The 14,807-nt window shown below is 32.2% G+C and overlaps 2 protein-coding genes across 4 annotated transcripts; one reads left to right on the top strand and one right to left on the bottom strand.

Moving 5' to 3' along the window:
- Window positions 1-9,341: 9,341 nt before the first annotated feature.
- LOC107001923 (anthocyanin 5-aromatic acyltransferase) lies at window positions 9,342-10,079 on the top strand (the record flags this gene model as incomplete). The annotated part of the gene is given in 5 exon segments (XM_015199875.2): window positions 9,342-9,564; window positions 9,567-9,676; window positions 9,678-9,727; window positions 9,729-9,888; window positions 9,890-10,079. Coding segments are annotated over 5 exon segments (618 nt in total), but the record flags the coding sequence as incomplete, so codon positions are not given.
- Window positions 10,080-10,173: 94 nt separating this feature from the next.
- On the bottom strand, window positions 10,174-12,485 carry LOC107001720 (cytochrome b561 and DOMON domain-containing protein At3g61750). Of its 3 annotated transcripts, none has more exons than XM_015199691.2 (5): window positions 12,067-12,485; window positions 11,548-11,944; window positions 11,078-11,370; window positions 10,673-10,957; window positions 10,174-10,537 (listed from the first exon to the last, which is right to left on the bottom strand). In XM_015199691.2, the coding sequence occupies exons 1-4, from the start codon at window positions 12,265-12,267 to the stop codon at window positions 10,682-10,684; spliced, it is 1,167 nt and encodes a 388-aa protein (XP_015055177.1). In that variant the 5' UTR covers window positions 12,268-12,485; the 3' UTR covers window positions 10,174-10,537; window positions 10,673-10,681. The 3 variants fall into 3 exon arrangements, with proteins under 3 accessions (XP_015055177.1, XP_015055178.1, XP_015055176.1); XM_015199692.2 differs by having other exon boundaries at window positions 10,174-10,534; XM_015199690.2 differs by having other exon boundaries at window positions 10,174-10,957.
- Between the last annotated feature and the right edge of the window lie 2,322 nt (window positions 12,486-14,807).

Below are 14,807 nucleotides of genomic sequence, written 5' to 3'. Positions count from 1 at the left end.
TGCTGTGGTGTGTGCCTGACCGTCTTATGCCTTGCGATCCCATGAACCTTGCAGAAATCATTGAACTCTTCACTGCAAAACTCCAAGCCATTGTCCGTGCGAAGATACTTGATTTTCCTCTCAATTTGATTTTCAACCAAAATCTTCCACTCTTTAAATGCTTCAAAAGCATCACCTTTTGTCTTCAGGAAACGCACCCAAACCTTTCGTGAAAAATCATCAATGAATGTGAGAAGATACCTCTTTCCTCCCTTTGATGGAAGCTTAGAGGGACCCCATAAATCTGAATGGATGTAGTCTAGCACCCCTCCCGTCTTGTGCTTGCCAGTGCTGAAGCTGACCTTTTTCTGCTTCCCTAAGACGCAGTGCTCACAAAATTCAAGTGTGCTGATCTTCTCACCATTCAAAAGGTTGCGGTTGCTCAACATCTCCAATCCTCGTGCGCTCATATGGCCTAGTCTCATGTGCCATAATTTTGCCTTGTCATCATTAGATAACTGCACTGTAGATGCATTTACAGAGCCAATAATGGTGCTTCCCGCAAGTGTGTAGAGGCCATCCTCCAGCTTGGCCTTCAACATGACTAAAGACCCTTTAGTCACTTTCATAGTTCCTCCTTCACTCATGTACTTATAGCCTTGTTTATCTAAAGTACCCAGGGAGATCAAATTCTTCTTTAGATCAGGAACATGACGGACTTCTGTAATAGTCCTCATGATTCCATCATGGCAGCGAACATGAACTGAACCAATGCCAACTATTTTACAAGTTGCATTATTGCCCATTAATACAGTTCCTCTGCTTGTTTCATAGCTGCTGAACCAATCTTTTCGGAATGTCATATGCAGAGTACAACCAGAGTCTAAGATCCATTTGTTGTCATAGACTCCATTATTGCATGATGTTGTTAGTACATAATCATCATCATTATCATGTACTTTCTCAACAATGGATGCACTCGCCTTTTCTTTGGACTTCGACATAGGGCAATCTCGTTCAAAGTGCCCCTTCTTGTGACAGCCCCAACACTCCGCATTCTTTTTGTTCACACGAGACTTTGATCTGTACTTCGATTTGCTCCTTCCCTTTTGGCTAGTACGACCTCTTACAAAGAGTCCACTAGCTTCGTCACTTTTGTCTCCTTCAAAATGCATCCGCACATCACAAGAGTTTAGTGCTTGCCGCACTTGCTCAAGTTTAATAGGTTGTTTGCTATACATCATTGAATTCTCAATATCACGATATTTTGAAGTCAATGAAAATAGTAAAGAACATGCAAGTGTCTCCTCGTCCTTTTTAATTCCAGCAGTTTGTAAGTCCATCACAAGTTTATTGAACGCATCTAGATGGTCTTGCAACAAAGTACCTGAATCCATCTTAAATGTATGAAGACGCCGTTGTAACAACATCCTTGTTGTCACTGACTGGTCCTGGTAAAGCCCTTCCAGCTTTTCCCATAACTCTTTGGCCGTCTCTTCGGTACTTGTACTCACTTCACAAAGTACGTTAGGTGCAAGGGACAGTTGGATTGCACTCAATGCATCTCCTTCAATCTTTTCTTTGTCGGAATCCGATATCTTATCGGGGTACTTTCCGTCAATAGCATGGATTGAACCTTCCCTCCGCAGTAACGCTATCATCTGGATTTTCCAGATATTGAAGTTGTTGCGCCCACTAAATCTATCAATTTCAAACTTCATGGAACTCATTTTTTTTTTACTTGTTCTTCCTTTTCTACTACAATGTATTTGGAACTACAGAAAACCAAAGTAATCCTTTTCTGATGTGGAAGTTCAGACTGTGCTGCAACCACAGAGCATACTCAGACAGAACCTTGCTCTGATACCAATTGTTAGCGGAAACGTGAAACTAAAGAACAAGGAAGAACAACAATATTTAACGTGGTTCGGATCAAAATGATCCTACGTCCACCAAAGAACAACTGCACCAATATTTATTTCACTATACAAAGAATATAAGTGAAATACTACAAGAGAGAGAACACAATGCCTTAGAAGGTGAGAAGGCAAGTGAAAGGATGATTTGAAAATGAATTAAGAGCTACCTATTTATAGGAATAAATTCATCCTATTGATGTCATCCATGACATCACTATGTGTCAAAATTGTCAAGGTTAAGATAGCAAACCATTTTATGGTTTGCCTAACTTTCACCTACCAAGATACAATCTTTGACTTGTATTTTGTACTAATTATCTTCCTACCAAATATTCATATTAATTCATCTTCCATTTAGTTTGATTCCACAAGAACCAAAACCAACTCTTTCAGTTATATATGGACTCATACATAATAAGGCTTCATTGGTACGGAAGTACTCTACCAAAGATTTGAACCAAGACCTCTGTTAAAAAGGATAGCAACCCCGTCCACCACATCGCATCTTGCTTATAAGTTTTTGCAGTGTATAGTCATTTTTTCTTTTACAAAATAAATAGTAATATTTTAGTATAAGGATTGTAGTTTATTACTAAATTGATATTGTAATGTCAAATTTGGAGCTAATGAAGCCAAAGTTTGTATCAACTCCGTCCAACAGGGTATCTTTGAGAAGAAAAAGTTATATCACGTGATTTGGGGAAAATTGTTGATACTGAGCACTAGGAAGAGATAGCTTCTTGATTTGATTGATGATATAGATTTTCTACAAAGAGAAGTAAGGTTGAACATGCTCAGTTCCCAAGGATGAAAATCATAATTCATAATCCTCGGGGGAAGAAATTTGCTTCACCTGAGAAAGAGATTGCAAACAAACGGACACTTTGAACTCTTTTTTAGGTGAACTCAATTTTGAGATGTTTGCCATTTTATTTTTGACAGAGAAATAATTTATCATATGCTTCAAATGTAATCTTTGAGAGTAGTTCCTCTTCATGTTCTGGATTTGTGTATTAATCTATATTATCTATATAAAAAAGGTGATGTGGTACTGAACGTGTTTATCTTATTTATAATAATTTTAAAATTGCCTAGATAATTACTCAATTAAATGAAAAACTTCAATTTCCTAATTAAATTGCACGGCTATTCGATAACTCGCGTCTTTTCATATTTTAATAACCAATGAGAGTGAATCTGCATATAAATTGTGGCGTAGTGTGTTTAAATCACAAAGGAAAAGTAACAAACAATTCAAGATTTTGATATCTAAGGCTCTCTTCTATGCAATTGTATGATTCCAATAATCGAAATATATATATAATACTTTCTTTGTCCATTTTTATTTGTTATGTCGTGTTTTTCGAAAGTTAAATTAATAAATTTTAAAGTTAAATTAAATTACATTTATTTGATATTTTAAATAAAAAATTCAAATATTCAAAAACTATACGAAAAGTATTATACATAGCAATTGTTTGCATAGCAATATGATGAAAAAATCTATTGTAAAATGTTAGTCAAAATTTTTATAGGTTGACTCTAAAAATGATAAGTATGACAAATTTTGATAGTGGACGGAGAGAGTCTATATAGTCAATTTCAAGCTTATGAGTTTCAAATTTTGATTCTTTTATATTATTGGATTTTAATTAAATCAATAATTTGTAGAGTTGATAGATTTATCAAGATACATATAAAGTTTGGATTGAAGTTACTCAATTCACTCAAACTTAACTGAAAGTTTAGCTTAGTTCCTGAATACAGATGAGGAAATTTTACTGGACAGGATTTTTTTTTTTTTAGTATTTGCAAGCTCTTTTATTGAACTTTATTTACCTATTGTATCGACATAGTGCATAGAAACAAATTCATTAGGAGTATATAGGTTTCCGCATAGTGCTTCTGTGAGTAGTCTCTATTGAAAATGTCTATTGATTAAAGTAGCGGTGACTCTAAGATTTTAAGGTGAAGTTTAATGGGTGCTCGAGCATCTGGAAAGATCAACATAATTTCGTCACTTAATTATATATGATGCTTTAAATAGATTGTTATTGCAAAATTTATTAAAATTTGCTTTTGCATATGATAATTATTATTATTATTATTATTTTTAAAAAAAGTGTAACTCAATCTATAAATTTTTGTACAAAAAAATCTACTATTCTTATTCAATTATACATAACACAATTAAATAATAGTTGAAGATGGCTATTATTTTTTTAGTGCATTTATCATGTTAATTATTTGCTTCCGTTGCTTTTTCTCACGTTACTTTTTCTCATGGCTTTTTATATTCATGCCTTAGGATATAATAGTGGTGGTTAGTTAGATAACAGAGAAATTTTGGGATTAATTATAATGATATTAATTTTTATTGATAGTTTTATATGTTATATCAAACGTATTTTGATTTAAATGCCTTACGCTGTGACATTTCAATGGGCATATTTCCAATTCCATAGTATCATCGGACTTTATATATGGGTACTGTTTCGACAATTTACAAGTAGATATTACTAACAGTTTTGGCTTAGAAAGATTAATTAAGAAGGTTCTCTATTAACCTCATGCCACATGCATCTTTGAATTCCAATGTTACGTTTTGCTTGATTTTCACTAGCCAACAAAAATATAGCACAAGATATTTTCAATGAAAGACTATACAAAATATTTTAATACATTTTTACCCGTTCACATGCTTGAAAACAAGAGGGGATACATTTTAAAATTACGCGTGTCATCAGGTGATAGAAAATATGATGAAGGAAGAAATTTTCATGGTTCTATGGGTCTCCTTATAACTTATAAGGCTTGACCAATTCTTTTTTTTTTAAAAAAAAAAAAAACTAATTTTTAAGTTAAATTTAATTTAATATGATATTATAATCGAATTCCATGTGAGCATCCAGAAAATTGAACTATTGTGAGAGTAAAGATACGATCGATCTATGAATATGATATAAAAAATGAATCAAAAACCTAAGTTAATAAAATAAGTATATTTTTCCAAGTAGGCGTGCAATTAAAAGTTAGAACTATACAATAAGTTCTAAAGAAAAAGGAAAAACAAGTACATATATACATATGTTAAATAATACACAAAGGAAGAATATGATTTAATCTAGACACGAGTAGATCAATTGTTCTTCGAAATCTATCAACACTTTTTAAAGGATGGAAAGTTAAAAGGATAGTAACTGCTAATAATAAATTAGATTAAAACATGAAATTTTATTAATTTAAATTTGTGATTAAAATATTATTACTTAAGTCTTCTAAAAAAACTATTGTAACAATAACTATTTCCGCGCGAAGCGCGGTTCAATTCACTAGTTCATAATAAGACTAAAAAGTATTGTTATCAGTTAGGCGTGAACGATGGCTTCTTCAGTTTGCTTTTATTAGACATTAATTCGGTTAATTTATTTTTAACTTTTAAATAGTGTGCAATCAAATATTTAACCAAATAAATTTGGTTGGGTGATTTTAAAATAATTTTTTATGTGAATGACAAATAAATAAGAACAAATTAAAGTATAAGATACTTAACTGATGATGTGTTTCACCACCGAACACTTATTATGACTGTCGAGGAAAACAATGACAAAGACGGGCATACATTGAACACCAAATAAAAGAATTAAAATTTTTTAAAAAAACATTAACATCAAACGGAAGGATCGAAATTGAATTGGCGAATTAGTTTGATTTTTTTTTTTTTGAAAACTTCTACTATTAGGGCACCACATATTAATAAAATGAGATAAATTTTGAACAATTTAGAAGTGAACAAAAAGCTAGATCATAAGATCCAAAAAGATATTCTTTTGTATTTGATGAATTTTATGCTTTAGTTTTTTATTTTGGTTGGTGTTGTTATGTGAAGCGTGTACGTACATATGCTATTTTTGTACAAGAAAATCATAACGTTTTCAATAATTTTGAACATGTCGGTCCACCAGGTTTAATTCATTGGTGGCCCCCTAAAGTTAACACTAATTTTTATTTATACATTTTAATTAAATTTTGTTCATTTTCGACATCTTATGTCATGTTTCACTATGTAATTTTGACATTTTTTACTGACATGACAAAGTAGTGTGATACACTCCTTACCAGCGCATGGAGAGCTTATATTTAAGCTATTTCATTTAATTTTTTTGTTCTTCTTCCCCATTTTAGCCACCATTTTTTAAAACTTGAACTCCTTCCATGGTGAAATATATCTAATAGTGCTACAACACCAAGAGATTTCAAGCTTAAATAATTTTTCTTATTTTGTTGCCTTTCTTCCTCGAAATGTTTTGAAAAAAATCAAAATATATTTTCTTAAAAGAATCTAGAAAATTCTTTTAGGGAACTCTTTGTTTGGATTTGAAAATTTTGGTTTTATTTGAAGTTATAAGTAAGAGGAATAACTTTTTGCAAAGAAATTGTGTTTTTATAAATAATTTCTTCCAAATAGTTAAATTACTATGAAAGTATATTCGAGAAAAACAATGTGAGGTAGGGGGTTGTGGAATATGGATAAGACAATTTGGTGGGGGAGAGATTGGAGATCAGGGTGGGGGTGGTGGAGAAGACGACATAAGGCTTGTAAGTGGTTAATTCTTTTAAAATTATTTGGAATAAAAATTGACACATGCCACTAAGTCATTGGCCTTTTTTTAAAAAAAAAAACTCAAAATTCATTATTTAAAAATTATTTTCAATATATATGCCACGTGTCTTTGTTTAATTCGTCATTTTGACACGTCATCAACGATTGTGTTACACACACCCTTACATATTTGGTTGATTATAAAAAAAGTGTCAAAATGACACACCAAAACATGACGACATGAAGTGTTTAAAATGAACAAAGCCTAATTGAAATGTCTAAGTGAAAGTTAGTGTCAACTCTCCAGAGCCAGTTATAAGTTTGACCTTTTAAAGATATTTTTTTTCATTTGTGGGTCCAATTTTACACCTAATTGCAGTTGGCCATTTAATAAAATTTTTATATTAGATTTGTTAATATTTGTGACAGTCAAACTTTTAAATTTGTAATGAGTATAATATTTGTTCAGTTATTCAAACTTATAAATAAAATAATATAGTCAATCTTTTTAAATTAAAGAACTTTCTCTATAAATAATCTGAAAGAAATAACATCGCATAAAATAAAGCGAGGATATTCGTTGTAGCATAAATTTTGGCATGTGCTAGTATGAGCCCAAGGGCTTACACTTTTTTCTGTATCCAAGATTTGGAAAGGACAAGTGCACTATTACGAAAAAATTAAAGTATTTAAGATATAAATTTAATTGATTTTATTTTTACGTATTTAATATTGAACCATTAAATAATAAAAATTATAGGTGTAACATATATAATACTATTAGTTTTAATTTAATATATATATTTGATTTAATTATATAAAAAATTATTGTGCTAATATTTTTTAGGAATTTTCAAGGTTGCACACTTGAATATTTTGAAAGCAAAAAAAATAAAAATTGATTGAAACATTAAAAGTATTACCAATACCACTAGGACGCCAGAGTGTTACTAACAAAAATAAAATAAATATATAAGATTTAAATTTCTATCTTTACTTACAGAGGTAAACCAAATCATTATTATATTATGGAAAAATTGTATATTATAGCAAACTAATAACCTAAAATAAATGGAGTAGCTAGGGTTTGATTTAATTGTGCTCCATAGCAAACATTAGCCAAAGTTTGCCAGGCGTCTCTCTCCCAAAAATCTCGCTCGCCACTCTCCCATTCTCGCTCGCCACTCTCCCTCTGCTCGCCTCTCTCGCTTTATACACAGAAGCGTGTAAATTCTGTTTCTGTTTTGTATAAAGCGAGAGAAAATTGTATATACACATGCAAAAACATATATCTTCGTGTTATACACTTAATTATACAATTTACAAACATTTTACTTCAATTCAATTGTAGACAAATGCAAATTTTATACAAATATTGCAGAGAAAAAGGCCAACGAATTATACAATTGCGAATTATACAATTGCAGTGAAATACAATTTTCTCTAGCTTTATACAACAGAAGTGTATATATTGTGTTTCTGTTTTTGTATAAAGCGAGAGAAAAACATATATCTTCTTGCTATACACTTATAATTATGCATAATACATACATTTTAATTCGATTCAATTGTATGCAAAGCAAATTTTATAAAAATATTGCAGCGAAATAAGCAGCGAATTATACAATTGTGCATTATACAATTGCAATGAAATAGGATAGCGAATTATACAATTGCAGCAAAATAGGCCAGTGAATTATACAATTTAGGCCAGCGAACTATACAATTGTATATGTATAGTGAATTATACAGTTTTATGTTTGCCATGGAGCGCAATTATGGAAACTTGCTATAGCATACAAATATGAATTTTTTGTTTGCTATATGTGAAAGTTGTCCTTATATTATTATATGCTATTTTTAACATGGATTCACACCTTTATATTTAAATAATCTTGATAAAATATAACAACACTATATATGATCTAGAGAGGGCAACATTAGTTCACGTAAACCCACGAAACCCCTCTAGATACGCCTCTGCTTCTAGTATATTTATATATAGTAAAAGGAGCAAATATACGGTTCAATTTTGTGATTTAGAACAAATATATTTCTGGTTAATTTTTCAAGTATCATATTCTCTTTATTATTTTATGTAGCAATGGCTTCAATTATTGAACAATGTGAAGTTGCCCCACCTTCATGTGGCACAGATAAGTTGACACTCCCTTTAACCTATTTTGATATTGTGTGGTTATATAACGAACGTGTATCTAGGATTCTATACTATAAGATCCCTATTGACAAAAATAATTTCATCCAAAATATTGTTCCTACTCTCAAACACTATCTACCACTAGCTGGTAATTTTGTTTGTCCATTGAATTCGAGCGATTATCCTGAATTTGTTAGGTTGTGGAGTCTGATTAATATTTGATGTATATTAAGGTTCCCAAATTTTAGGTTGTACTGTTCATTTTCCATTTATTCTCTGTAACTGTTTATACTCTGAATTAATTAATATATACCTCATCGCCGTGGAAATTTACCCACGGGGTGTTACCACGAACTATTGGTTTCTCTTTTCTCTCTCTCTAGATCTCTCATCTCTCTCGAAAGTTCTTATGTTCTTCGTTCATCTAGTGTGTCTGTGTGGATTTGATCCTAACAGAATTACGTTATGTGAAGGGAGATTCTATATCCGTTACTTTTTCTGAAAGTGACATGGATTTCGATTCTCTTGTTAGTAATGATCATCCACGTAGTGCTAAGGATATTTATCACTTTGTTCCTCACTTGAAAGAACCTAAGGATGTATTAGAGGTCCAATTTACACCGGTTTCAGCTATTCAAGTGACACTTTTTCCGAATCATGGCATATCTGTTTGATTCATTAACCATCACATCGTTGGGGACGGATCTACTATAGTAGGGTTCATAAACTCAAGAGTTTCGTATCGTCAAGACGACCTAACCTGACTCATGTAACATCATACACTGTAACATGTGGTTATGTATGGGCTTGCTTGATAAAATCAGAGGATACTGATATTATAGTAGAAGACAATGTAATGGAATATTTCTCATGTACAGTTGATTACAGAGCGCGATTTGATCCTCCACTTACTTTGGGAATTGTGTTGTATGGTACATTGTAAGAACAAGGCATGTTGATTTAGTTGGAAATGAAGGGTTTATAATCGCGGCAGAATCAATTGGAGAAACTATTCATAAAAAGGAACAAGGATAAGGAATACGTTTCGAGTGGTGAGTGGTTGGAAGACTGCTGATGGAGGATTTTAATCGCTTTCAGTTGCTGGATCGCCAAAGTTTGATTTATACGCGACTGATTTTGGCTGGGGAAGACCAGAAAAGTGGGAATTCGTTTCTGTTCAAAGTTGTACGTTGATGTCTCTTATTAAGTCCGAGGACTCGAATGGAGATTTTGGAGATTGGTTTGTCTTTGCCTAAAACTCGAATGAATGCTTTTGCTGCTATATTTACCCACGGGTTGATGTAGGTAACCTTTCAACTTTTATTCACTTAAAATTCGTACTAATGTAACTTTCCTTTTTTAGCCAGTATAGATTAATGACATGTCTGTGAATGAATCAATCTCCTATCATGGTTTTTTATTTTTTGATTTCCCACTCGGTGTCTGACTAATATACGGCCTCATGCCGGGAACATGGTGTCTTCTGTAACAACTCTGATGAGTAACAGGGAAAATTACACACTGATCATTTCATACAAATTTGCCTTTAATCTCCACAAACAATCAATCTTCACTCTTAAACAAAATTGTCAATACATTTAAACCATTTTGAGGGTACTAAAGAATGTAAAATACAAAATGGAAAGTTAAAATTCTTTCTTGTTCAGTAGTCCTGATAGAGAATTTGTTTGATCCTTGAACACAACATGGAAAAATCCCCTCGGAAGAACATCTCGAACCTAAATTGATTACGGAGGCGTATTCAAATACAATTTTGGCAAAGAGTACTCTAGTTGTGGAAGAAACTTGATCCAAAAATGACTTGACAGGCAAAATCTAGCATCAAACATGTCTTCTGTTCTCTATAACAGTATTCTGCTATAGTGACCAAAAAAATATCAAGACAAACGACGTTGTTATAGAAAGACTTGATTGTATATTCACTAGCAATTGTAGACATAATGTGTGCTATTAAACAGAAGATCGAGGAGAATAGTATGCTACGATTATTACCATTTATAGCTAAATTGAATTCATGGGATAGGTTGGAAGATGAGTTGGGTCATCCAGCTTCTTCAGCCTCAACAACGTCTCAAGAACGATACACACCAGCATTATCGTACCAAGAAGAAATCCATAACCTATTTTCCAGCCTTCCCCCGCGCCTGCATAATGCATTCCCAGTACTATGTTTATAGCTGCAAAGAAGAGGGCAATCCTCCCCACCCAACCATGATACAAATTCCAACACTTGCGGTATTTGCTGTCTCTATCTGGTCGTAGAAAGAATGCTAACACCTACACGTTAATAAACGAGTGCCATTGTTAGTCAAATAAGGAATGCAATCATCATTTCAAGAATAGTCTCTCCTCGGTGTTAAGTAATCGATTTTCAAAAATCAGATAAGCGAGACAAACCTGAAGAATGCTAAGCACAAGAACAAGAATCCCAATGCCTTCATGTGCTGGAATATGAACCTGCAGCTTGTTGTGAAGTTGAAGTCCAAGAACCACTCCCGCGAATCCTAATATGAATCCTATGAATTGAGCGGACACGTGGAAGTAATACCATGATTTTTGGTTCTTTAAATATCTCGCGAAAATCGCTCCAAAGGGGCAGAACAGTCCCCATCCCAGTATTCCCAATACCCCATGAGTCTTCCTTGAGCTAGTATAATCATTAGATCCAGCTGAAACATCAAATGAATTACCTGAAGAAAAGAGATAATTAGATCAACTAAAGCTATTTGATTCTCGACCAGACTCTGATACCAATTGATGGAAATATAATAATTTACTTAATAAATCTTCGAATGATCTTTTCATTCTCCACTACTCTCCTACTAAATGAACATATCTAGCAACAATTGCTAAGACGAACAAATTACCTGAAGAGAAGTCGAAGAGTATAGTTGTTTTATCATCATGTACAGTAAGGTGGTGGTGATGAGGATATTTAGTAGCAAATGCTAGCAAGATTGGTTGGTTTTTGAGACGATTCGGATACTTCAGCTGGAAGGCTAAGTATATTGTAGCACCTTGTAGATAGACGAGAGGTGGAACGCTTGTCAGTGGCAACTCGCCTTTCTCAGGTTTAATTTTCGAGGGTGTTAAGCCCTCAACATAATATTGCCTGATTTTCCCCTGTCCTTCAGGATTCACCCAACCAACCATACAACTCGAATTAATCATCTTTCCATCTCGCGAGAATCCCATACCTACCCATCCAGTTGTGTATACAGTTGATAACACAATCGTTACAACATTGTCTTTCGTCTGTGAGTACTGTAACAAGTAATAAAAGAACGTACCATTCATAATAAGCAGATATTAAAAGCTTGACCAAACAGACTAACGTTATACTAATAATGTAGCATAAATTGGAATCAAAATAATTTAGAACTTACGCGTAGGAGGTAAGAATTCCAAACAGGTTGGCAGATCATATTTTCGAGACCACCATAAGGAGGAGGAAGAAATTGAGCAAGATTTACACTACAAAGCGCTTTTGCATCTTCGTCAACGCCCTTAACCATCCCTTTACGCCGCGCCAAAGAGATTAACATGATAAACAATGACAACATCAATAATCTTGAAATCATAGCCATATTTTACTAGAATATTAAAAGTTCAAAACAGAGGAAATTTGGACTATGGGAAAATGAATAATTGGTATAATGTTTTTAGGTGAATAAAATGTTTTCTTGGAGTTGAAGGATGAGTGATTGGGTGGGGTGGTGGTTGATCATCATCATTCTCTTCCATCACAAATCCTTTAACAATTGAAATGTCTTTTATGACAAAAACATTTCAACAAGAATTAGGATTGTAAATGTTTCTCTATTTATTTGTATATAAAAGAGGTTTTTGCGTGAAAATGAATCAATCATTGGATATTTGAGGTGAACCTTAGAATTTTATAAAAATTGGGTGGTGTCAAAAGTGAACCTAGAATGTCATTTCTATTATGAAAGAGTACACCCAACACATGATACTAATGTATAACAAGGATAAAATACAGTTGAATTATTGATATAAATCTATACCTAGTTGGAGATACACTCAAAATACATCGATACATTGTGAATACTAAGTAACATATACACTTGATATAATTGTATTTGTTGATACTTCTGGTACACTAGTATTCATTGATACAATCTAATATAACTCGATATAGCTATATATTCATTGATACACTTATATACAATTCGTTGAAACACTTGATAAAAAGTGAATACACAAGGGTCAAAAAACATATTAACTTGACCTCGATTAACAAGTTCACATATCCTAATTTTGAGAAAGCACATCTAGACATCTCAACTCAGTTAAATCAGATCTGTAAACACACTCACCCTACATGGCATTTTGCACGTGTGTATGGAGACAACTTAAACCGAGTTTAGGTGATAAGATGTACATTTTTATCGTTGGAGTATTTACTTACCAGATGAGGTAAGATGTCTATCTATATATGTATAATGCCTTTAAAACATGACACTATATTTTCACTTTACCTTTCTTTTTCTCTCCTCTTTGATAACCATGATTATGACTTCCTATTCTGTCTCTTTCTATCATAGTAACCTCTAATCCTTTACCTATAGGATGCTTACTTTACCTCACTTTAACCTCATTTTTCACTACTTAAAACTTTCCACGTTAATGAGACGATTTAAACACCCCCCCTCCCACAAAAAAATAAAAATAAAATTATGGCATATATTTTAGATCACAAATTTCAAGAGACTTTCGCTTTCTAAAAACTTTTGTAGCCAGTCAAATACCTTTTGCATAAAATCGAACAAAGGAAATATAATTTTCCAAAGAATGAGTGTTCGCTGAAACCTCCATCTACCTAGTTCTACTACTACTAGCAGCTAATTTTTAAAATGAGATGATCACAAATTTCAATATTTACCTCCTATTTGACGAGCTGCCGCCTCTAAGGCCACCGTTGACGGAGAGACTTCGAAGGCTACTTCCACCATTAATTTGGCACTCATGCCAGAAGAACCGCAATCCTCATTAATTTTGTTTGCTACACTAAAAGAAATAAAAAGGATTAGTTGAACTCCAATGCAGATATTGAACATCCGATAAAAAACAAAAAAAAATGATTATTGTACAATTTATATGTGTTACATGCACAATGCAAAATATATTAGGTAACTCGTTAATGAAACTCGTTTAAACAGTTCCTTGTAAGGTTTCTTCATAAACTTATTATACTATCAATTACTTGATTAAACGCAGCCAAACAATTATTCTTATAAGGATTATTAATTAGGTTTAGATATTACAATTAATTATTCTTAGTTTTTAGTATTTAATAACAATTTCTAGTAGATTAATTAGTGTGGAACGGACAAGATTCTATAGCAAGTGCTACATTAATCAAAGGTTCCATTTAAGGAAAAATGACATAAATCTCACCTTAAAGTTCTCTTATTACCATTATCCCCTATTAGTTTTACAAATTCCCAAAATTCCTCATTTTCACGCATTAGATTAATGTATTAACGCATCAAATTAATGTGTCTCGCGCATCATATTAGTGTATCATGTATAAAATGTACATCAGATTAGTGTAAATCTACATTAATGTTAATAGTTGTTTACACTATGATAATTGTTGTTTACTGCTAGTTATGAGTATGGATGGTGAAATAGATTTTTATATAATATCTTTTTATGAGTCCGGAGCCTAAAGGGTATAAAATATTAACAAAATTCCAAAAACGGTATATAAAATTTTATATTAACCAAAACGGTAAAGTCGCTGCATCAACAGCGACTTACCTCACTGGAAAAAGCAAAATCGCTGCCTCTGCAGCGATTTTGCAAAAGTTAAATTTTTTTTTTAAAATAAGGTACATCGCTACCAAGGCAGCGATTTTATCAAAATTTTTTTTTTAAAAAGCACTACCTAGGAAGCTATTTTCAAAAAAAAAAAATGTTAAAGCAGCGATTTTATATAAAAAAAATTTATAATATTTTTTAAAATTTAAATATATAGCTTATAAGAAAATATACATTATTTAAAAAAAATTAAGAATAAGTAAGGTAATAAATATATTTTCTTTCTAAAAAAAGATATTATATTGAATTTAAATTTAAATAATATTTGAATTCAAATAGAATT

This window comes from Solanum pennellii, chromosome 10, assembly GCF_001406875.1.
Source record: "Solanum pennellii chromosome 10, SPENNV200".
Taxonomy (NCBI): domain Eukaryota; kingdom Viridiplantae; phylum Streptophyta; class Magnoliopsida; order Solanales; family Solanaceae; genus Solanum; species Solanum pennellii.
The sequence above is the reverse complement of the archived record's forward strand: the minus strand, read 5'-3'. Positions and strand labels throughout refer to the sequence as shown.

Excerpts from the sequence above, each read along its gene's own strand:
- LOC107001720 (XM_015199690.2), bottom strand. The coding sequence starts at position 12,267 with ATGGCTATGATTTCAAGATTATTGATGTTGTCATTGTTTATCATGTTA. Across the intron at positions 11,945-12,066 it reads GGAATTCTTACCTCCTACGC|TACTCACAGACGAAAGACAA; the intron begins GTAAGTTCTAAA and ends TACTTGTTACAG. Across the intron at positions 10,958-11,077 it reads TTGTGCTTAGCATTCTTCAG|GTGTTAGCATTCTTTCTACG; the intron begins GTTTGTCTCGCT and ends ATTAACGTGTAG.